Raw genomic sequence first — 25,757 nt, 5'->3', positions numbered from 1 at the left:
AAATGTGAGTGTGAGCAGCTTGTTTTGCAAAAGTGGGGCTTTGATTTGGAGGGAGAGTAGAGAGAAAGTTAGGCGTAGTTCTCTGTAACTATTCTTTCTGTCTTCTCTCTGGGATCCAATAGGATGCAACTCGTTTTTAGCTTAGTACAAGGGTTCTCAGTGCCTGCTGTGAAAGTAAAAATGAATTCACCTGAGGAAAAGATTTAGTTATGACAGACCTCTAGCTAGAATATGATTCAGAATGAGTTCCAGCTATGGGTTTGTCTCACTCGGTATCTCAATAACTGTCTTGAGAGTTTTAAAAATTATTCAAATTAAATCCTTGATTCTTAAAAAATAACTCGTTTCCTATAGAATGTTTAGATTTGTGACAGATACCCTGAAATCAAAAGGAAAAAAAAAAAGGTTCTACAACTTCTACAAATTTGAATTTAGTTTCTACTGTGTTCCTTGACTCACAAAATGGTGCCTAAGCTTTATTTTATATTTTGTTCCTCAAATTCAACTTTCCAATAACTTTCTAAGCACTATTTTTTATGGCGAGAATATATCTGAGGAAAGGGAGAGAAACAGGTAAATTAATGGAAAAAATAGAATTAATTATCTGAAAATACACACACACATGCACACCTATTTTTTTTTTTTTGTAAGACACAGTCTCACTCTGTTGCCTGGGCTAGACTGCCGTGGCATCAGCCTAGCTCACAGCAACCTCAAACTCCTGGGCTCAAGCAATCCTTCTGCCTTAGCCTCGCGAGAAGCTGGGACTACAGGCATGCAACACCATGCCCGGCTAAATTTTTCTCTCTATATATTTTTTTAGTTGTCTAGCTAATTTCTTTCTATTTTTAGTACATACGGGGGTCTCACTCTTGCTCAGGCTGGTCTCGAACTCCTGACCTCAAGCACTCCTCCCACCTCGGCCTCCCAGAGTGCTAGGATTACAGGTGTGACACACCACGCCCAGCCCTATCACACCTATTTTTAAAAGAAAATTTCTCATACAATAAAGGGAATCAAATTACTACATAAACAAATTTAGAAATACTAATGGTTCCTTCTACTTGAGACTCTTGAACTCTCCATTTGTAATTTTCAATTTATTCAACATCCTTCTGTTTTTAAACAAGACAGAATTAACCAGTCTGGCCATGGGGTATGGCCTGCTATTTCTCTAAAGCAGTGTACCAGAAAAACAAAGTAGACTTGAATATATTATCCTCCTTAGTCCCATAATAGAACCCCCAAACACCTTCAGTTGTGAATTATTGAGAAATGCTCTCCCACCGTGGTGAGAGGCTGCTGGGGATGGTTGTGGGCACAGTGCAGTCCCCGATGCTTTACTGTGTCCTTGGCACCAAAAATGAAAGAGAAATCATAGTGTAAAACCCCACGTGGAAACTCAAACTGATGCTCATTCATCAGTGCCAATAGTCAAGGAATACGGGTTTTAGTTTTTAAAAAATTTCTATTTGGGCTTTGCTTTTTTCCTTGTGCTCCATCCTTTAAAATTGATAAGTTTCTTTCATTCATCTTTCTAGATATTTACCTCTAACTGTGCTGACTATATAACATTATAAGTAACATTAAGTCATTATAAATACAATAGTTCCCCCAGGATCTATGGTTTTGGTGTCTGAGGTTTCAGTTACCTGCAGTCATGTGAGGCCCAAAAATATGAAATGAAAAATTCCAGAAACAAACAATTCATAAGTTTCAAATTGCCCACTGCTTTGAAACCTCATGCAGTCAAGCTCCACCCAGCCCAGGACATGAATCATCCCTCTGTCCGGCGTCTCCATGCTGTGTATTCCTCCTGTCCCTTTGTCACTTAGCAGTTGTCTTAGCTATCAGATCAACTATCCTGGTATCGCAGTGCTTGTGTTCAAGTCACACTTATTTTGCTTGTTAGTAAGGCCCCAAAGTGCAAGGCTAGTGATGCCAGCACATTGTTATAATTGTTCTATTTTAGTGTTAATTATGGTTGTTAGTCTCTTGTTGTGCTTAATTTATAAATTAAATTTTATCATAGATATGCATGTATAGGAAAAAACGTAGTGTATATAGGGTTCGGTGCTATCTGCAGTTTTACACATCCACCGGGGGTCTTGGACTGTGTCCCACAGGAATAAGGGGAGACTGCTGTATGCATTATCGTATGTATGAGATATGAATATATAGATAGAAACATATAACATTAGAGATGTGTGTAAGGACAGGATGGTGAGCCAACCTGACTGTTGCTTCTGATCACATCCCTCTCTTCCTCTTCCTGGGAGTTATAATTACACACAAGGGTTTTGACAACTGCGAGATTTCTAATTAAAGCCCACCAATGTTACAGTGTTCTCTTCTTTAGTTTTGTACCTGCAGGCACTTCTTATTAGGTGTTGGGCTATTTAACGACTTCTCTGACAGGAGGGAACCTGATCTTGAGTAGGAGGTGTCAGAACGCACATGAAGCAGACACTCTCCTCACATCCAAGCAGGTTTGCTTTCAACAGTTAAGTTTTCTTAACCAAAGAAAATTATGGTGCCTGCTTTTTTCTCTTATTATTATTATTATGCGTATAATTCTTAAATTGAAATTAAATAAAAAATTCCTGGTTTGAAACTGAATTTAAACATTTGATAGTTTGTTTCTGGATTGACCACAATTAACTTTCTCTGTGAAGGATCCATTTCCTGCTGTGAGGTGAAGAATTAAAAGAATGTGTGTGATTAATTTTAGATATAGCTGTTTTGGAACTATACAGAAAATTGTAATCATATTAACATAACCCAATGAAAAAGGTTAGGCATTGGAGACCTTGATATTTGCCTGCCTCTGCAGCTACCTCTCTCATGCACCTTACATAAGTCAACTCACCTTACTACCCCTAATAATCTAACGGTGTCCTTAGGAAACTCACAAAATTATCTAAATGAAAGCAATAAAGGCATAACAGGGCTTTATGAATGAAAAGTATTACTGTGTCTGTAACTGTGCAATTATTATTCATTATTGCTACAATTACCACCACTAACAATAGTGTGTAACCTACCTGTGCTCAAAGCTTAAAGCATATCTGTATGCCCTCAAGAGATCAAGACCATTTTGCTATAAAAATTCTCATGTGCAATTTTTAATCCTGTCAAATCGGTTGATTTTTTTTCTTTACTAGTAGATTCTTCATTAAGTTTCAGATAAAGAATGACAGTATTGCTGCTCGATACTTTCAAGTATTGCTGCTCAATTATCTTTCAAGACATAGCTCTGACCTTCCAAACCGCTTATAAGCTGAATGAGATATAATACTGGGAATAGGAAATACTGTAACTAAAAACCTGGAGTATCCCTGCTGGATCCTAGTGTGGTTTGTGACCTTTAGTAACTCATTGAGTCTGAGTCAAATTTTCTCCAAACCTAATTTGACAATATCTATTAATAGCTTACAGGATAGCTGGAAAAATCAGTTTTGAGACATTTTATTTTTTTAACACTTTATGTACATTGTTGTTGAATCGTTGTAATTCAACTCCCACAGAAAGCTAATGTCAATCTTTTATTTAATAATATTACTCTCACCATGTGTATGTAGAAAGAAAATGGAGAAGGGGGAGTGGGAAATGGCTGGTTATTTTATGCCATGGGTTAGGGAGGCATGAAGAGGAAAATCATAAAATCAAAAAGCTTAAATTACAATTTCAAATTTTAAAAAAATAGCTACTTGATGTTGGTGTACTCTAGTCTGTAAAAATATGTTACAAATAAAGAACCAAGAGAGAATAATACTAAGAATTCTGAAGGAGCTTCTTTATGGAACTATGACCTCTCAATGGCTGCTAAAGTCTGATTGCAAAAATACATCTGATCTACCTTTCAGAATTATTATATATAAAATAGCACATCACTACTATTATCTTTTTCTCCCTTCCTTTATTTTATGCAGTAAATAAGAAGTCATTTTGGAACTCTTTTAATTCTTTATTCTTTTTTGTCTTTAGGAATTGTACAGATATACTGTGCTGCATTATCTTCCTACTGTTCATTATTGGCTACATTCTTTTAGGACTTGTGGGTGAGTAAATACAGGTAGAGAAAATATTTAACATTTGATAATGAAATAACTAAGTCAATGTCACGTATTAAAAATTAATTATCTTTTTTCCAAAAGCCTTATTATTGATTGTTGTCTTTTCCCGAGGGAATGTATCTCACCAGGACATACTGGGTAGAGGGCACAGTAAAAAAATGAACACACACCAGTTTTATCAAAGGCAAGCCTAAATTACTTAAGTAAATGCAATTATAAAGAAGAAAGAGAAAAGCTTATAGTTTCTTTTTAATCATTTTTACTTTTGGAGTTCTATTAAGCAGTTAATTATGTTCATGTTGTTATTTACCAGTAAGAACTAGAGCCTAGGTCAGATATACAAACCATTCTTTATATCTGGAAATTTAAAAAGAAGGAACAATTATTAAGTATTTCACTAGATAATTCATTGACATATAAGAAGTCCTAGTCTCTTTGCCCACCAGAAAGATATACCCTGTTTTTCATTGTTAACCTAAATATTTTTCTATAAAAATAAAAACAAAGAGGACAAATAACAGAGATTCTTTATTTGGATTTTTAAAAACTATCAAAGGAACTAATGTGAATATTTTCCGTAAAAAGATTTCACAATTGTATGTGAATGTATCACACATTTTCCCCCAGAGACATAAGTAGTGTTTGTTATTGTTGACTTAGGAAACTTTGATATGTTGTTATTAGGATGAAGGTTGTGAAAGTCAGATATTAGCTTCCAGTGCCGATAATTAGTGGCATGGAGTTAACGTGGATAGAATGTGTTAGCAGAAAGGAAGCTGTGCACTACCTAAGGAATAACGGAAAACATTTTTCCCTATTCTTCAGTTGTAACTTCCAATAAGAGAAATACTTTGAGAATAGCAATTGAAAGTAATTTCCAAAAAATAATCTCTATATTGCCATGTAAAAATTACACAGAATTGGAGAATTGAAAAGCTTAATACAGGAAAATAAGGAAGGAGAGAAAAATAAAGGAGCATAAATGACAAAACTAAATACTATACTTTTCTAAGGCTTTCAGAGCATTCTTCTATTATATCTTAAAGTATTTTAACTTCTAAACATTAATGTAGTTGTAGCACAATACACAATCGGTAAATTGACTATTACAATATAATGAATTTTTTATACAACAAATAAAATTTTAGATCCTCTAACTTTGAGACACATCTTTCTTTTTTTTTTTTTTATTTTTATAGACTTAGGAGGTACAAGTGCCATTTTGTTACCTGGCTAGAGGGGGCAGTGGTGAAGTCTGGGCATTTAGGGAATCTATCACCTGAATAATGTGATGGATACATTGTACTCGATACATTTTGTTTGTTTTTACTTTTTGTCATAGAATTGAAATTTGCTGCATAAGAGAAAGAAGATTTGGAATCGATCAGATCTAGAGTTTCCTTATATTGTTTGGTGGGCTTGAGGTGGTTACTTAACCTCAGTTTTCCCACCTGGAAAATGTGGAAGCACTACCCAGTGGGTAGTGAAAGTGAGGAGTAAATGAAATAATACCCAGCTGCACCGATAATGCTACATAATAGTACTGGGCAGTATTTTGTTTGATGCCATCATATAATTTAGTTTTTTTGAATTTTAACACATTTCTTTTAAATATAATTTACTATATTGTTTCTCTGGCAACTCATAATTTGGGTTATTAAAGTTTGAATGTGCACAGAAACTTCACAAGGATTTCATCCTGTGACCAGAATCTTTTCACTAGGAGGCCTTATTTTATCATCAGATAAGTCTCTCCTCCATATCTCCCTATCTCAAGCTCTGATGTAGTCCTTAGAGAAATGCTTTTTGTCCTTATACAGAGTGGGAAAAAGCTACAACCACTCTCCTATAGATACAATAGAGGAGGGGACATGCCATCATTTCCTCTGGTGCAAGATGAGAAATTTGCCTTTTTGTTCAAGATCTCCATATTCAGTTTGTAAATGTCTTAATTCCCATAAGGAAATTGGAGGATAAATATTCCTCAAAGAATAGCTGTGTCCGATATCAGATTAATTCAGTGATACCCCTAAATTAATTCCATTGCCACTTATTAAAATGAGTGACTCACAAAATTCACTAAACACATATATTCTCATCATCCTTGAACTACAGATATCCTTACTGGCTTGTTTTCAAGATAAACTTAACTCTTCAATTATATCCAATGTCAGACTAAAAGAAGTATGGAGGAAAACGAATGGCAGACGTTACCAGAAGTGCTAAGAATTTTTTAACATGAATATATACTTTTGACTTGAGGAAAGATGATGCTAAGTCAGTTTCACTGATGTGTTATAAGTATTTTGGCACCATGGAAGAATCATGTCTCAGGGTAGGCCTTGAATACAACAAAGACACTTAACATTAGGCTGATGAAAAGCAGAAACTCTGTTCAAGTGAATTAAGTAGAGTCTGAGTAGAAGGTAATCAAATATTCTTGCAAGATAAAACTAACATTTATGATAATAGGCCTCTTTTGTCCTACTTCAGTGATGGTTGCTATTCAATTATAATACAGGCCGGGCGCGGTGGCTCACGCCTGTAATCCTAGCTCTCTGGGAGGCCGAGGCGGGCGGATTGCTCAAGGTCAGGGGTTCGAAACCAGCCTGAGCAAGAGCGAGACCCCGTCTCTACTATAAATAGAAAGAAACTAATTGGCCAACTGATATATATATATAAAAATTAGCCGGGCATGGTGGCGCATGCCTGTAGTCCCAGCTACTCGGGAGGCTGAGACAGAAGGATCGCTTGAGCCCAGGAGTTTGAGGTTGCTGTGAGCTAGGCTGATGCCACGGCACTCACTCTAGCCTGGGCAACAAAGCAAGACTCTGTCTCAAAAAAAAAAAAAAAAAAAAACAATTATAATACAAACTAGAAAAAAGAAAAGGAATATTTATTATGCAAATTATTTGTTGCTATCTTTTTGCTAACATTATGTATACAATAATATGTAATTTTAATGTTCAGTACATTTTTATTTCATTTTCTTTCTAAATGGATTTCCAATTGAGCAATTTAGTTTATTTTTTAATTCAAAATATTAAGGGGGTACAAATGATTTTGTTACATGGATACCTTTTGTAATGCTTGAGTCAGGGTTTTAGTGTGCCCACCACCTGAATAGTGTTCCTTGTATCTGTTAGGCAGGTTTTTACCCCTCCCCTCTACCCCCTTTCCCCTTCTACATTTCCTATGATCTTTATATCTCTTTGTGCCCATGTGTGTGCCCATTGATTAGCTCCAAGTTATTATAGAGCATATGTGGTGTTTGTTTTTCCATTCCTGATATACTTCACTTAGGATAATAGTATTAAATTTCATCCAAGTTGCTGCAAAAGACCATATGTCATTCCTTTTTATGGCTTAGTAGTACTCCATGGTATATACATACACACCACATTTTCTTAATCCATTCATGAAGTAATGGGCACTTAGGTTGATCCCACATCTTTGCAATTGTGAGTTGTGTTGCAATAAACATTCAAGTGCAAATGTCTTTTTGATAAAAATGACTTCTTTTACTTTGGGTAGATAACCAGTAGTGGGATTGCCAGGTTGAATGGTACATCTACATTTATTTCTTTGAGGAATCTCCATAGTGTTTTTAATAGAGGTTGTACTATTTTGCAGTCCCATCAATAATGTAGAAGCGTTCCTTTCTCTCTGCGTCTTCTTGGCACTTTTTAACTGCATCCTCTGCATCAAGCACAAAAATATGTTGTTGAATTATTTAGATAATTTACTGATAAAGTAAATGGACCAGTCTTAACTGGACATTACTTCTCTTCTATATTCTATAACAAACTTTATCCTAGGAAGAAAGATTCCACACCCCCTGCTTCCTGCTCTTATATCGTCTTTCCCCAAGCAGGTTCCTGATTGCTTCCCTAATAGAGAAATGAACCAAGCCAAAGCAGACCAGTAAAGGGCTTTGACGTGCAGGTAATCTGTAGATCAGTAAAAAAGATTAAAGGAATTCCATCCTGACTCAACTGGAGACAGTAGATCTGAAAGTACCAAGTATAGAAGGAAAGAAGGAGGTTTACATAATTCAGCCTTAAATCCTTTGTTGAATGAGGTAGAGATGAAACAAAATAGTTAACAATAAAGTGATCAAACCTGACCCCATCATTTCTAGTATTAAAGTATATGTTGTCTTGTGGCATTAATACAGTCACATGTCTATTTTTCCATTCTTGCTTAAGGGAATCTGGCATATCACACTCTTTCCTGACCTGAACTGTCCCAAAACACCAAGCAGGCTTATTGCCAATTTCTAGGTATCATTTCATGGTCTATTGCTCACATGGATCTTTCCACTACTGTAGTGGCTTCCTACAGTAGGATACACGATTATTTATTTATCTGTTTGTTTGCTTGTTTTGGGAAAAGATAAGTCTTTATATAAAGCCAGCATTTCCAAAGGTGTCTCATTCTGCAAATAAGAAGAAAATGGTTTACTTCTCAGGATCCAGTATGGGATTTGCCTTCTTTAGATTTTTGAAGAGTTGCTTGATCATATTACTTGTAAAATCTTGTTTGTTCTTAATGAAATCCAATATTTAGTCTCTTATTTCCAGAACTTCTGAGATTTTATTTATAGTATGAACCCAACCAAAAAGAAAAGTCATATGTAACACCAGGGATATGGTATTATTCCTTTTCCACTCTGAAAATGGAGTAGCAGCTGTGTTTTTCTACATAGACTTGTCTTCTTAAAGTCTAATTTTCAGACTTAAAGTTGTATAGCATTCTGTATTCTCCTTGGTTAGCAAGGGGATAACTTGAGGAGGGATGTCCTTTGTGTATTCTATTTCCTTAGCATACTTCTTGTTTTCATTTTTAGTAGCCAATGGTCTTTACATCTTAGTGTACCTGATCTGAAGATCAGCTGGCATTTGGCCAACTGCACTTGATGCACTTGCTAGCTGGGGTGCTTGGTCCTACTGATCCAAAGTTCTCTTAAACTTCCAGCTGGATGATGCTATTTGAGGAGCAGACTATGGCATGATGCTATCCATTGGTCCACCCCCGACCAAACAGCTTTGTTTCCCTTTGGGATTATCCATCTGGCATGTATGAAAAGAGTCAGTTTCCCGTCTCACTCCTTGCTGCCTTTGCATATATTTCCACCCTCTATTCAGAGCCTGGAAAAATCATGACTATAGTTTTTTAAGCCTTTAAGCAGTGCTCAGCCATTGTTCCCCAAAGCATGACCAGTGTCAGAATGGCTGCATCCAAGGTGGCTTCTTGCTTTATAAGAACCAGCCTTTACTCTTAGACCCTGCTATTAAGCCCCTAAGACGCCAGCCCAGTACCCACCCCCTTCAAAATTCCCATTTTGGGTATTTTTATTCTTTTTTGCCAGTAGATCTATTTCAAGTGTAGTATGATCTATCCTAAATTAAAATCTCAGGGAAAAAAAGTTCGAGGTCTTGTACCTTTCTTCTCTCAAAGCAAATTGGCCTTTCCCCAGAATAAGCCATATTTTCATAACTAAAAGAGGTCATTCAAGTGACCTTGTGAAAAACAAAGATAATAGAAAGATGACTTTTTTATTTTGTCTCTACAAGGAAGCAGTGAACAGTTTCTCTTACTAATAAATAAACATATAAACACTAATTTTTAATTTAATTTTTCCCAGATTTACTGAGGCATGATTGACAAGTTAAAAATCATATATATTTAAGGTATTCAATATGGTGTTTTGATATTACATATATCTTGTGTAGCGGTTCCCATAATCAAGCTAATTAACATGTCCATCAGCTGACATAGCTGCCTCTGTGTGTGGGTGCATGTGTGTTTGGTAAGAACACTTAAGATCTACTCTCTTAGAAAATTTCAAGTATACAGTGCATTATTAGCTACAGTTATCACACTGTGCATTAGATCTCTAGAACTTATCTGTCTTATAACTGAAAGTTTGTACCCTTCAACCATTCTCACATCATTTCCCCTTGGCAACCACCATTCTATTTATACTCTCTGCTTCTATGAGTTTGAATATTTTACCTTCCACATATAAATGAGATCTTGCAGTATTTTTCTTTCTGTGGCTGGCTTATTTCATTTAGCATAATGTCCTTTAGGTTCATCCATGTTGTGGCAAATAATGGAATTTCTTTCTTTTTTAATGCTGAATAATATTCCATTTTGTGTATGTCTGTGTACATATACACAGTTGAACATTATATACCATAATTTTTTTATCCATTCACCTGTTGATGGATACTTAGGTTGTTTCTATGTCTTGACTATTGTGAATAATGCTGCAATGAACATGAGAGTTCAGATATTTCTTTTATATATGATTTTATTTACCTCAGATATATACCCAGAAGTGGGATTGCTGAATCATATTGTAGTTCTAAGTTTAGTTTTTTAAGGAACTTCCATACTATTTTCCGTAATGGCTGTACCAGTTTACATTCCCACCAACAGTGCACAAGGGTTTCCTTTTTCCATACTCTCCTCAACACTTATCTCTTAGCTTTTTTAATATTGCCATCTGTACCCCATAAGGCATCCTGTTGTTTTAATTTGGAAGCTTGGTGATTTGCACCAATATTCGTAGTAATGAGAGCTTTGTGTACTTTGGAACTAAAACTTCCTATTGGATCAGAGCTTGGAAACATTGTTTTAGCCAAGTAAAATCATATCATCCAATAAAAAATAAGAAATTAAAAATAAATTCTAGTTCCATTATTTTTAAAATTGTTTTAGTAAACTTTTTAAATGAAAATTTTTATATTTATAGATAACCAGAGCCAGCATTAAATGTCCTTTTGCATTCTTTACAAATATATAAACATTTACAAAGTAAATTACAAACCTATACTTCCTTTTGTTTTGGAAGTCTTCAGTTTAAAAAGAAAGCATTTAGGTTTTACTGTCTCATGAGCAGATTTTTTAGTACTGAGTGGGATTTTTTACTATTTGTTGTATTTTGCTGAAAGCATGCATTCTAGATGATTTTAAGTGGAATATTGTTAGCATGAGAGGGGACTGATTTGTGCTCAAGGACACGACCCTAAACTCACCATTGGGTGGAAGAGGCCACCTGTGAAATGATAAACAACATTTTTCTTATCTAGGCAACTGGATACAGGGCTGCTTCCAAAAATGTTTCTATAGCAGCAGTGTCATCAACACAGATTTTCAAATTTGGTATCATGTGTCCTATTATCTGCTTCATTGCATTTGTAAATTGCTTGTGTTAAAAAGCCATAAGCACAATTTGGCAGGCCTGTTCCTCACATATTAAAACAGTTAAAATGTACCTTTAAGGGATACAAAATAATGATTTGAAAGCCAGCATCCCCAACCAGCAAGTGTTTAGGGAATGCCTTTGCTGCCCCAAACAGATTTGCAGTTAATTTTTAAGTGTCAGTGCAAGCAGTTGGTCTAATCACATTTTCTCCTTGACAGAGGGCTTTTTAATGGCTGCAACTTCTGACTCAACCCTAGAGCACAACAGGAACATGGCTTTGCAAATGTTCGAAAATGAGAGATAATGTTAGATAATAATACTCGCTCCTGGTAGTTTAGTAACATGCATTTCCTTGATATGAGCGAAAGGATAATTTGCCTGAATAAGATTTTCACCATCTCTTACCAATCTTTGGTTATCTGCTATGAATTACCCTAATAGTATTCTTTTACACATAATTTCTCTTCTCTTTCTCTCTTATACACACACAGACATACACACATGCACAAGTATGCCTCAGCTTCACTTAAAGTGGTCTTTTAAAGTTATTTCTAAAACAGATAAGATAATGAAGAAAAAAAGATGGCTAATCCTGATTTGTATTGATTGCTGTGTAACTTGACCATTTGGTTTTATTCACCAACATAACCCAGGCAGTTCTATTCTAGAGCATGTGCTCTTAACCACTACACTATATTGCCTTTTATTTAATAAAGAGGATGAATGAAGAATAAGTAATAAAAGTTACTGAGAGAGAGGGCAGACCAGAACCCCATGATACTCTTCTAATGCTTTCCTCTCCCTTTTTCCTCTCCCATCCATTCTAATTCCACACCGGGCTGGGTTGAAAACAGTGAGTATTGAAGAACAGTTTAGTACCTAACCTTTAGGAGAATAAGTGAAAGGCAGGTTTTGCAAGCAAAGATCATGAACTGTCTGTTATCTGCAGTCGTGTCTCTCTGAAACTGATGTGGAGTCACTTTGCTGCAGTGTCATTGTTAACTTTCAGCGATTGTAAAATTAGCCCTGCCTTGGTGTGGTGGCTCACACCTGTTATCTCAGCACTTTGGGAGGCCAAGGTGGAAAGAAAGGTGGTCCTCCTTGAGGATCCTTGAGGTCAGGAGTTGGAGAACAGCCTAAGCAACATAGTGAGACCCCATATCTACAAACATTTTTAATAATTAACCAGGTGTGGTAATGCACTCCTGTAGTCTCAGCTATTCAGGATGCTGAGGTAGGAGGATCTCTTGAGCCCAAAAGTAAATAGTGTCTATAATGCATGCACTAAAAAGAGGAGTACATTCTTTATCATAATCCATACCTAGACAGAGTTTGAGTGTTCCCTTCAGTCACCATGGAGCAAATAAAATTATGTCAAACAATACCTCTTTCGTTGGCTTTTTTTGGCCAGGAAGTCCTCCAAGGATTTCATGGATCTTCCAGAAAAGTGTTATTTACTAGTAAGTGTTAATAAAGAATATTATATGTAGCATTTTCAGATATAATACATTGCATCAATGTTTAGGAACAATGAGAACTCTTCTTTCATATAAAGCAAGAAGATGTTACCAATTATAGAACTTCAGTTAAGCAAGTAAACAAGACCAGGGACACTGAATGGCTGGTGGCCTTGGCCTCTTCAAAGAAAATTGAATAGAAAGAGAAGGTCCTACCTGAACAGAGCTGTGGAATGCATGGCTAGCACTAGCACTGACAAATATATTATGCTAAAAAATCTCCCTGTAGTTCGTTATGGAAAATAACCTAAGGCACCCCCTCTCCATCCATATCTGGAACCACACCCTACCTGCTTTCTGTGTGAGCACTACCTGGTCTCCCTTCAGTCCCCAGTGCCCATAACGCTCCCACCCCTTACAGGACTCTGTCCATGTTAAACAGTTCATCTGCTGGAAGCCTCTGTTCATCTCTGAGGTCTCAGCTCCTGAGTCATTTCTTCAGGGACATTGTTCCTGACCTCTGTCATTTGGTCGTTTGCCTCTACGAATCACTCTTTTCATGCCATGTATTGCTCCTTTGTCGCACTTGTCAGAATTGAAATTTTGCATTTATTTATGCAATTAATTCATTATTATCTGTTTCCCCCAATAGACTGTAGGCTCTTGAAGAGTAAGGACCGTTATATACCCAGGGTTTGTCGTGGTGCTGACACATAGGAAGCACTCAAAATATAGTTGTAGAATAAATAAAAAGAAAAATTTGTGCAATAAATGAAGAAAGCATAAACTCCTGTCCTCATTATTCCAACTACTGCTTTATCTAAAATATGAAAACAAAAAACCATCTTCTAATGTGAATCAAAATCTTGAACATGTTGTGAGTAGTAATGGACTAACATTATTTAGAATAACCAGAAAAATAAGTATATTAAAGTAATCAGTAAAGAGTTAGACTTGTTACAAATGTTTTTGGTTACAAAAAAAAAAAAAAAAAAAAAAAAAAAAAAGAGTTAGACTTGCTAGAAAAGAAAAAAACAAAGGTGTCATAAAAAGTCTAATCCCATTTCTTGGTTATTTAGTTGTTCTTCCATTTTTCTTTCAATTCCATGTCTATTTTTTAGAAATCTGTTTTAAGAATATGCTTTGTCCCATCTTTTACCTCCTACTTTCACCCTTTCTGATTCACAGACTCTGAAATTTAGAAAAGGTGTCTTCCTGCTCTTTTCTTTTGCTGTTCCATGTGGCAATGAATTCTGACAAAAGAAAGTCCAAAAGCCTTACGTGTGTGTGTGTGTGTATGTGCGCGTGTGTATATAATGAAGTCCTAAATGTCTTTCTGACAGTATCTAAAGTCTTTGAATAGGCTGGTCACTTGTTCAGAATATGGGTTGGGTATTTTTTTATTTGCCCCTCTGGATCTATTCTCTGACCTCCTCATCTTTCTCTGTCACCTGGGAAACTGGCATTTATGGATTACATCACCAGGCTTTCTTGACTTCTGGCTTCCAATTTGGTTCAGTCTATGGGAGTAATCAGCAGAAGATTGGAGGGCAGGAGAATGAATTTATAGAATTTATTCCTCTGGCTCTCTTGCTCGTAGGTTACTGCAGGTTGGCTGTACCTCTCTACCTAAGGCACCTGCTCCTGTGAGTTCTCTCTGTTCAGCTTCTGTCTCTGGGTTTGGGTTTCTCCTTCCTCCTGTGTCCTTACAGGCCTGCAGGTGAAAACAGCTCCCTATTGGTGCTAGCCTCTCTGGGTTTTATACCAGCTCTTCCTTATTTTCCTTAATTTTGCCCATCTCTTTATACATCTTTCCTTTATTAAACTCTTTTTAAGTATCCTACATGAGTATAACATCTGTTTTCTGCCAGGACCCTGCTATATTCTACAAAACAGCTCCCTAATGTTGAAAGATATTGTTTCCTGAGAGGTGGTCTAACTGGATCTTCAATAGAGTATTGTACTGTTCCATGGGCCCAGCTACTTTAGGGTGATAGGGTTTAGTTTTGGCCATCCACTCTGACAAAGTTGTCACATAAGCATTTCTAGAAGCCAAGTCAGTCTTTATGTATAAAAGTCCACATTATCAAAACCAACATGTAATCTTCATCCCTGTTCTCATGATTACTTTCTCACAAAACTATTGAACAAGTTATTTTCCATTTTGATTATTTAAAACTACCTCTACAGAGAAGAGTCTTTACTAAGCAGCCACATGAGACACAAATATCTTCATATTCTGGGTCTGTTTACAGGTCAATTCTTGTAGTTATTTCCCAAACTTCCTTGCTGTTAATTATCTACTATTTTTCTTTTCTAGTCCATGACAATGTGACCAAATCATTGGCCTCTATCTATAAATAGATAAATGATTCAGCTCATCTATTTTTCCAGTCAAAATAGACAACCGGAAAAATTTCCCCTAGTCAATGCCACCAGATCCTCCAGAGATGTCTATAAATCTGGATTTATTTTTTTCCGTTCTCGGTTAGCTGATCAAAGGGACCTTTCCATGAACCGTAGGTATGTGTTAAAGTAATGCATGAGAAGTCAACACATTATTATTGTAAGAAATCTTCTGATGTGACTTTCTTGAGCCTTCATGACCTTCTCAAGCATCGTACGAACATATCATTGCCACTTGGTAATGGATTGCCGCCAGGCACAATCAACTGTAGGCTTGATGGATCCGATAACATCCATTAAACATCATGATGGGCAGCTCATGTCATTGGGTGATCATTCAGGGCCCAGGAGCTATTTCTCAAAAGAAGAATAGTTATTTCCTGAAAAAATAAAACCATGGATTTTCTCCAAAACCCTAGGGACCTCCACTGTAATTCTCTAATAGGCATTTGCCACAGGCTGCATAAAGCATCTTGCTCTCTGACAGGTATTTTAAGTGAGTTCATTCTGTCATACAGATCTGGTGGCAGGTCTGCTTATATAGTAGCCTGAATTATCTGGAAATTATTTTGTTTTTCTGGGCCCTACTCAAAACATACAACCAGTATGTGTTGTGCCTCTTTTAATAGCAGCAAAAGCAAGGTATAGCAACTTATCTTTTCACTTTGGAGAAGATATAACTGCTGGACCCCTCAGGAACTTCACTGAGTTGGAAGACCTCTGTTTTTCATGAGATTTACCTTCTATCCATTAGCACACACATGTCTTTATAAAGCATCAAGATTATATGCTAACCAATATTCTCCAGATCTTACCGGCGTGATGCCATCGATGTAAGAAATCTGTGTCGTGTTCTGTGAAGCAAGGATATTATCAAAACCTTGTAAATTAAATTGTGGCAAAGAGCCAGAAGGTTATATGGACTTGAGGCCAGAAAGTGAAGATGCAGTACTATCCATGCCAGGTGAATGCAAATGCCCCTCATGTTTTCTACTTTTTGGAAAAGGGAGAAAGCATTTGTTAAAACAATTGCTGCATCCAAGGTGGTAGAAGCTGTTTTGATTTGTTCTAGTAGAGAGACAACAACTTGAACAGCAGTTGAGATTAAAGTCATGAGTTGGTTGAGCTTACAAGAATCTACTACCATTCTTCAGAGTCCATCTTCCCTCTGTACTACCAATTGGTATGATAGATAGGATAGTTTTCTATATGTTGTATAAAATGTATTAAGAAATAGTATTATACTAAATAAGAGATGTGTTCATCCCTATATCCTCAGAGTCTATGTGTGCCTATCACACAGTAAGGCCCAGCAAATAAATGACTAAATGAATAGGAAAGTGACAACTGAAAATTCAGTATGAATGAATGAATAAATGAATGAAAGGGAATTTGACTATATTCTTGACTGGAATTTTAAGATAAAGCATTTCATGTTCACTTTCTTTTAAGAACCAAGGTAAATATAGATATTAGGTACTGTATAATCACTTAGGCCCTGAGGAGTATTTTAAATCAAGTTAAGGGTTCCATGTATTAAATCATACAGAAAAGAATCAAAAAATACTAAAATCCTAGAAATGATTCCTATAAATTTAAAGCATAATAAAACAAATCAAATGCAAAAGAGGATTTTTTCCTAATTATTATTAATATTTAATTCGAAAAAGAGAAAGATGGTATAACTAGGTCCTTCAAGTACATAAAAGATTTTTAAAACTATATAGTGATTAGTTATTTATTGCTATGTTGTAAATTACCTCTAAACATGGCAAATTAAAATAACAAATATGTCTTATCTCACAGTTTCTATGGCCAGGAATTTGGGGACAGCGTGGCTGGGTGATCCTGGTTCCAGGTTCTCTATGAAGCTATAACCAAGCTATACACGGAATCTGCGGTCACCTCAAGCCTTGACTAAGATGGAGGACCTGCTTCTCAATGGCTGGCTTCCTCCATCCCACTTCCTGCCTTCCTCCCTGTCCCACTGATGGAAGCAAAAACTTGCTTTTAAATATTTAAATCTAGAATGTCTCTTTTAAAATAACAAAAGCTAAAAAAGTAGATCTGATGGAGGTAGAGAGTAGAATGGTGGTTACCAGAGGCTAGAAAGGGAAGGAGGATGGGAGGGATAAAAAGAAGTTGATTAATGGGTTCAAAAATAGAGTTAGATAGAAGCAATAAGTTCTATTATTTGATAGCACTGTAGGGAAATTATAGTTAACAACAGTTTATTGTATATTTCAAAATGGCTAGAAGAAAAGAATTTCAGTGTTTTCAACAGAAAGAAGATAAATATTTGAGGTGATAGATATCCCAGTTATCCTAATTTGACCATTACACATTGTATGTATGTATCAAAATATCACATATACCCCCAAAATATGTGCAACTATGATATATCCATAAAAAATACAAAAGATAAAATAAAATTACAAAAGTTATCTTTGCATGGTTTTCATAAATGCCAAGGGAATTTTAAAGAAGCTTGTACTTTTTGGTGAGAATTTACAAAAGTTTGTTCATTTAGGAAAATCATATCATTCACAACACCACTTACAGTATTTGAGTTTCCTATACAGTATATCTATATCCTACTGCAATTATTGCTGTTACATTCACAGGGATTCTCCCTATGAGTATAAGCACTTGTCTACTTTACTGTGTCTTTTGGTTTAGTCATACTTGATCATTTGCATATTGGTGTGCATATTCTTTAATTTATATTATTTCTTCTAATTTCTCATTTATATTGCATAGGAAATTTTGTTAACTTTTTAAAAGAAATTATGTGTGTGGTTAGGTTACGTTATCTGTGTCTATTATTTCAAGATTGTATCAGAGGCATTGTAAAATATTTGTTATAAAAAGTATGTGTTGGGTAAGATGGGCTTAAGAACGACTGTCATACCAACTATTAATGCTATGGCACTGTTAATCACCTTATATAAGAAGTTCTTAACATTTATAGGGAAATACTCTAGAACAGATCTGTCCAGGAGAAACTTAATGTGAATCACATGTGTAATGTTAAATTTTCTAGTAGCTACATTTAAGAGTGTAGAAAGAGATGAAATTAATTTTAATAATATGTTTTATTTATTTACTATAACTAAATATCAGTTCAAAATAATGAATACAAAATTATTGAGATATTTTTTGTTGTGTTCTTACTATCTTTAAAATGTGATATGTATTTTGCACTTATATAATAGCGTGTCTCAATTTGGATAAGCCATTCCAAGCACTCAACAGACACTTGGCTAGTAACTATCCTATTGGACAGCACAGTTCTATTCTACAAGTTCCATGAATAGAGAAAATCCAAGAAAGGGAGTAAACTGTGAGCCATCCTTACTTTATTAACAGGGGCAAATGACTGTTGCTGCATTTGTCATCTTCCTTCTCTTTTTTGCAGCATTTCAGCTCAAAGTCTTGATGATCCAGCTCAAACGCAGACCATCTGCAGCACTACTTCTGTGCCAGAGGCTGCGAGGACAGGTGTAGCAGCCGCTCAGTCAACACAACCAGCTGCCACACAATTCAAAACTAGAAAGTCAAGAAGGAGAATTCTTCTCTTGACACCTGTCTTCATCTCCCTCTCCTTTGTCCTGAGACTCTCGGATCCCTCCAGACACTCTCCCTCTCCAGCTGCCAAGTGCAAAGCTCTTTTCCCCAAATGACAAAGGCCCCAAACTTGCCTGTGTCATCTCCTTTTCCACTTTATGTATCCAGCGTTTTGCTGATCCTCATTTAGCTGATAGCCTTGTTGTTTCCGACTGTTAACAAGCTCGTTCCTGATCTAACCTATAGCCGGAAGTATTTGACCCCATCGTAGGCTAGAGGTTAAAACCACGCACCATAGAGAGCAACTCACCTGAGTTCACATCCTGTTTATAACACTTGGAAGCCATGTGATCTCAAGAAGTAGATTAAACTCTGAGCTACAGTTATCTATAAAATTTAGGTGAAAATTATACCTCACTTCTAGGGTTGTTGTGAGACTCAGCTGAGACTTAGCACAGCACATGGTGAGCAATTAATAAATGGAAGCTCTTAATATTATACTATTTCCTCAGTCTATATAATACCTTCCCTACTTTCAGCCACATGTCCAAATCCTAATCATTTTTCAAAGTCTTTCTGAAGTCCAACCTCTTCTCTAAGCCTTCTACAAACTTTATTCTCTCTTTTTCATGTATTCCTTGAAAACACTAACGTAAACTTATACTGATATTGACTTCTAGTACAGGACAGATAGTGGTAATTTAGTGAATTCTTTAATTAATTAATTGATGATGAAAAGGGAAAGAAACCTATAGCAGATGCTGCTGATACCCAGCCCCACTTTTCTCAACCCACCTGAGTTTGTTCACAGTAATGGTGGACAGTTTTACCATGCCCACTGCCAAGCATGTTCTACATGGTTCTGCAGAAGTTCTCCAGTGGGATGGAGCCCCAGCTGCCCACAACAGTATCCCACTTATTAACATGCCTTTTGCTGGCTTTGCTCCCTTCCCTTTCTCATTTCCCTCATACTCCCTTAAGCTTCCTGGTATCACTTCCTAAACAACCAAGCTGCATCAAATTTTGCTTTTGGGGAAACCCCAATAAGACAAGAAATAATGTTACTGAGTCCATATTGAATGCCAAGAGCCATGCTAGGCATTTTACTCTCATTATCTTCTTTCACATTCTAAACATTCTTGTGGGATTATAACTGAACCAAACTGCATTTGTTTGCCTCTATACACTGGAAAGTCAAACACCAAAGCACCGGGTTTTTTCAGTAAGAAAGGTTTATCGTCAGGCAGCCAAAATAAGGAGACAGGAGTCAGACTCAAATCTGTCTCCTTGAGCTGGGGCATTGGGGGCACGTTTTATAGTCAGAGGGTAATGAGCTGTGATCTGGCTGGATCTTGCCATGTGGTGATGCCAGGAGACATGCTCTGACTGGATCCTGCCTTGGGGTGATGCCAGGGCTTGATCTGATTGGATCCTAGATTCTGCCACGTGGTGTCCACATCTTAATTCAGTCCCCAGTCCTCCGTCTAAGCACTGAGGTTCCATCCATGGTTGCATGCTTGGTTCATCTGAGCATGCTCAGGTTATGTGATCTTCAACCTGGGGGTCCATGGCAACTGAAAAACAACTCACAACTTAGCTACATGAAAGTTGAACCAGTTTGATTTGATGCAGTTACAGGAGCGGGTATGATTATACTCATTTTGTAGTAACAAATTAGAAAGCCAAGACTCAAAATAATTAAGTGACTTCAAGGTTACAGATAATATTACATAGCAAATTTAGCAATCTAAATATTTCTCTATGTGCTCATTTCTGAATTAATAATTGTCTAGAAGAAGAATGAAACTTTTTTATTCTGGGTAAAGCTAAAAGAAACATATTGCAGACAATAGATGTCTTTGTTAGGTTTAGCCAAAATCTGTCAAACCAAGATATAGAAACAGAATATAATGAAATAGTATCTGGAGAACATTGTACATTGAACACTTAGATGTCATTTAAATGCCTTATTTATTATCCACTTTCTTTATTCTGGGAAATAGAGACAGGAAGATATAGCAGTGGAGAGCTACCCGAATGAGTCAGATTTCATAAGAAGGTATTAAAAGATGAAACTGATTTGGCCTCTGTGACATTGGAGAAAGAATTAGACAAAGGGAACTTTTTTGAGTGCTTAGATACTGAAAAGAAAGGCTTAGATTGATGAGAAAAATTATTAAGAAAAATTTCCCTTTCATATTAAAATTCTCATTCAGAATTAATTTTTTAAAATCTTCCCAAGTCACACAGGCCATATACATAAGGGTGATTGAATTATAACATGAAATGTCAAATCCAATAAATGTGGGGAAGGAGATAGTTGGGCAAATATTAAAGGAAGTGAAGGATGAAGAGATATGTTTTTTATATGCAGAGGCAAGCATGACTAATGCATTTCCCAGATTTTTAGAAATTATTTTAGTCAAATTAGAGAATTTAGAAATATTCAGCTAGAATTGCAGAGTATTACCCAGTTGAACTAATGGATGTTACTCTCTGTGGTCCTATGATCTACCTATCGAGTATATAATTCTTGAAAAATAAGGATGATAAGTTTATATGAGGTGGAACCCATCATCTTCATAGAAAATAGAATTGTGCTGTCAGTTTTCGTGAAGTTTGAAAATGTTTGATATTTCTATTAATCTCTGAGATAACCAGACAAAATGTATGGTAAATCTTTATTATGTATTGCCTCTGCTATTGCTATTGTTTGCCTTTATAACGTCACATCAAATGATGAAGAACTGGTCAATTTGAATTAGGCATTATAGTATGAGTCCTTTGAATTTTTGAATGGTTTTTTTCACTTATGTATTACCCAAAAGTATTACATCATATCATTTGCTGTAAATTTATTAGCTCTGCTATGAATTCGTTTCATTTCGAACCCTAGACAAAGTTATTTGTAGCCAAGTAAGCTTTTATAGCACGTCCTATAAGTCACATTTTAATAAATGTCATTTTCTAAGTGCATTACCTCATGTTTTGGCTACAACCCAGCTGAATCCTGAGAGAATAAGAGAAATGTGCTTTTTGACTGGTTCATCCATATTTTATTTTACTTTTCATTAAGAAATTACTCTTTGAAGAAAATCAATAATCTTCTGTGACTGAAGGGAGAGGTCAGTGTGTTGCAGTGGTGCATTTTAATATCTCAGATCAGACTGCCTTTGCCAGCTGTTGCTGATAGAATCTTTGTCCTTTCTTGTTCCTGCAGCCTGGGTACATGGCGACCCCAGGAGAGTGGCTTACCCTACAGACAGCCAGGGCCACTTCTGTGGCCAGAAGGGCACCCCCAATGAGTGAGTATACCCACCTTTGCTTTTGGTTTTACTGTCTAAGCTGGAACCTAGAAATCACTGTCACTTTAATCCTACTAGATTCCTTAAGAAGACTGAAATTCGTAAAGAAGGCCTTCCCTCTCTCTTTTCCTACAGACAGCTGTCATACTATATGACTTAAGACTCGATGTCATTGTTACGCAGCATTTTATTAGAATGCGTGGAGACTCTGCTTAATAAAAATATAATTATAATGAATGAGTTGGACCAGTAGTTTTATCAGAATCATATTTTTTAAATGCCTTTTAAAATGATCTATTAGAAGACTGAGTTGTGAGTCACTGTTAAAAAGCTAGACAGTGCAGTTGTTAGAATTATTTTTGTCACACTGCCTACTGATAAATCATTCCATCTTTCAAAGTGAGAATCACACCCTGAAAGTCTTTAGTGCTTGGTAGATTTTTCAAGGCAACTCACACTGCTGTGGACAAGGCCCTGAGTAGCTAAAACAAACAAGGAAGAATGTTCCATCAAATTCCTTTCTAATGTTAATTAGAAGTTTCCATTTCTGAAAACAAGTTTTCTGTGTTTGTTTGTTTTTTAGCTAAAAAACAAACCAAAAAACCCCATAAATCTCAGATTTTTAGAAAATTTTCTCTCCTCTCTCACTGGTCTATTTCTTTTCTGTAGATACCTGGGGTTGTTGCTGAATCTTCCGGTTCTTTAAAACCAATTCAGTTTTTATAAAAGCTGGTTTGGGATGGTTAAAAAAAAAGAAAGAAAAAAAGCAACAAAAGCTGCCTCCCCACAAGAGCAACGACAAAAACCATGGCTCAGAATGCTTCAGTTAAGTTCTCTATGCTGCCCACTTATAACTGTGGAGCTTATTATTCCAAGAGATACACAGATTAAAAAAATAGATCCATTCTACTAAGTGAAGTATCCCAAGAATGGAAAAATAAGCACCACGTGTACTCACCATCAAATTGGTTTCACTGATCAACACCTAAGTGCACAAATAGAAATAACATTTATGGGGCGTCGCGAGGGTATACACATACCTAATGGGTGCTGTGCGCACTGTCTCAGGGTTGGACACGCTTGAAGCTCTGAAGCGGGAGGTGGGGGGGGCAAGGGCAATATATGTAACCTAAACATTTGTACCCCCATAATATGCTGAAAAGAAAACATAAAAAAAAAAGATCCAGGAAAAGGTTAACAAAATTCATAAAGTAGAATTATCACAGATAATCAAGAAAACTCAGAATTTTCAGGTGGGGGAGAAAAATCCTTAATCATGCATGTCTTGGTGAGTTTATAAGGGACAGATTAACTTCTACAAAAGGTCCTCATTGCCTATAAGAGACAAGTGGACTACATTCTGATCCAGAATGGTAATTCTTATTTTAACTTCAGTAACTCAGAAAACCTGAGACATTGCCAACATGCCAACAAAACCTGCACACTATGAAGGACAAAGAAAGCACCAGTGGTAAAAGAAGTCATACAAATCTCTAGTTCTTTAAAACAGGCTATTTTTAAAAGAGCTTTTGTAACAACAAGTTTTCCAGACCTAAGCCAATGACCCACTTATTTCAAACAAAAATGTGCCACCACAAATTTCAGTCCATAAAGATCAAAGACAATCCTTGTATAACAGGTAGATATGTTCATTAAAGTATTATTTATAATAACAATATATTGTAAACTATGCAGATATCCAATATGTGAATAATAAATTATGGCCCACCAAGTAAATGAAATATAATGGAGCCATTGAAAATTATGTTCATATGTTCAATAGTTGATTCTGTTGATTTTTCTTTATAGTTTCTGGATTTTATGTCATGATTATAATTGCCTTCCTCCTCCTGAAATTAATATTCTCCTATATTTCTCTAGTATTTTTATGGTTTCCTTTCTTATAAATTTCTAATTTATTTGGAATTTCTTTTTGTATATGGACTGAAGTAGAAATCAAACTTTTTTTCCAAATGCACAGCCAACTGTTACAGAATAGTTTATTGAATGATGTGCCCTTTTCCTCTTCTGATTTCTAACAAAATTATTATATAATAAATTTATATGTTTGTTTCTGAACAGTCTGACCTGTTCTAATGTATATTTTTAAGCCTCTCAATTGTTTTAAATGTATATTGATTTAAAATTTTAATAAGCTCCTTTACATTGTACTTAGTGTTTTAGTAGTAAGTAAAAATATTTTTAAGTATAGGGAAGGCCATAGAAAGGTGTTCAACAAAAATGATCCAATCCATTTTACATTTTTATAAGATCATTCTTTTTGCTTTTTTATACCTTGTTGAGCTTTCAATTATTCACAATAAGCATGTATGCAGAAAAATATTGAACTTTTCTCATTTTGAAAAAAATTAATGGCAGATTTCATTATAGATATGAAATAAGATTATGAGTAATTTTTATTTTATTTATATGCTAATATGCATCATAAATTTCTATCAAAAACATGTATTACTTTTATATTTCCCCCAAACTTTCCAAAAATAAAGAATTAATAGAAAAGTACATAAGCTAAGGCAATGGATTATCTTACTTATTAAGGCCCTTTTTTAAAAAAACAGCCTAACATTTTTTTTAAATCAATACATACTCTGGAGTCAAATTCTGACTTTACCTCTTTATGGTATTGACCCTTGGGCATGGAACACAAACTGTCTCAGCCTTAAATTTCTGATGATGATGCAAAAATTAAATGAGAGAACAGTAATTCAGAAGAAATTCGTGTTGTCCTTTCTGTGTGCAAAGCAATCCCATGTTCCACACTACACCATTTGTTGAGGTCTTCCAAAGGGTCAGTCACTATGCACTACGCTAGAGATACTCCAGTACGTAAGACACAGATTTCGTTCTCAAGGATCTCTGGGTCTTCAGGGATAGGGTCAAGAAAGCCGTGGATTTCAGTCTTCAATACAGTGGAAGCCATGGATTTCAGTGTTCAATACAGTGTGCTATCGTAAGACTGAAGTATAATGCTGTCAATCCCACACGCAGCCCCCACACGCACCCCCACCATTCCTTTCCCTAGTTAGCCTCTGGCACGAGACTCTGATTTGCTGTCATGAGTACTTTTCACTGCCTGAATTTATCCTGATTATTAAGTTGTTAACTTTGTTTGTCTCCCCCCACTGGGCCCAAAGTTCTTTGAGATCAGGGACATTCTCTGTCATTTTCACTGTTGTGTCCTCAGCACCTACAACATTGTCTGGCATTGTAGTAGGTGCTCAGTGAACTCATTGTTAAATGAATGAGAATAAAGGGGTAAAACAAATAAGAATGATTTGCCTCCCAGGTGGAGATCAGTGTAAAGATTTTATCAGAGCTTCCTAACACCACTGCTAAGTACATCTTGGTATTATTACTAAAATTAGGAAGCTGAAATTCAGAAAGATGAAAGTACATGTTAAAATCCAAGTGACTGCTAAATGGCAAAGGCAACACATTCTAACTCCAAATCCTGTGCTCTTTAGGCTGCACGCTGACACACTGGTAGTGAAATTGGTTTTCCCTGTGACATGTTTAACTAGGCCTAAAAATCTTAAACATAGCTGGCAAAAAGTATCATTAATTTTTTTAGAACTCCAAATAAATTTGTATGTGTGTGTGTGTGTGTGTGTGTATTTCTCAGAATGTATTTATGTAAGAATGTATATATTCTCAGAATATATTTATGTAAGCAATTTAGGCAGCTTCAAACCAGGGAAATTTACCTGTT

The 25,757-nt window shown here is 35.9% G+C and overlaps 1 protein-coding gene across 3 annotated transcripts in view; it reads left to right on the top strand.

Annotated features, from left to right (window-relative positions):
• Window positions 1–25,757, top strand: part of SLC44A5 (solute carrier family 44 member 5) — a 322,073-nt gene that overhangs the window by 243,226 nt on the left and 53,090 nt on the right. For all 3 annotated transcript variants that reach the window (XM_012787740.3, XM_012787716.3, XM_075999403.1), the window contains 2 exons: window positions 3,988–4,061; window positions 21,943–22,027. In XM_012787740.3, the coding sequence (XP_012643194.2) occupies window positions 3,988–4,061; window positions 21,943–22,027 (159 nt within the window). The remainder of the gene's footprint in view (window positions 1–3,987; window positions 4,062–21,942; window positions 22,028–25,757) is intronic.

Source organism: Microcebus murinus, chromosome 2, assembly GCF_040939455.1.
Source record: "Microcebus murinus isolate Inina chromosome 2, M.murinus_Inina_mat1.0, whole genome shotgun sequence".
NCBI classification, from domain to species: domain Eukaryota; kingdom Metazoa; phylum Chordata; class Mammalia; order Primates; family Cheirogaleidae; genus Microcebus; species Microcebus murinus.
This window is presented reverse-complemented; position numbering and strand designations above follow the sequence as displayed.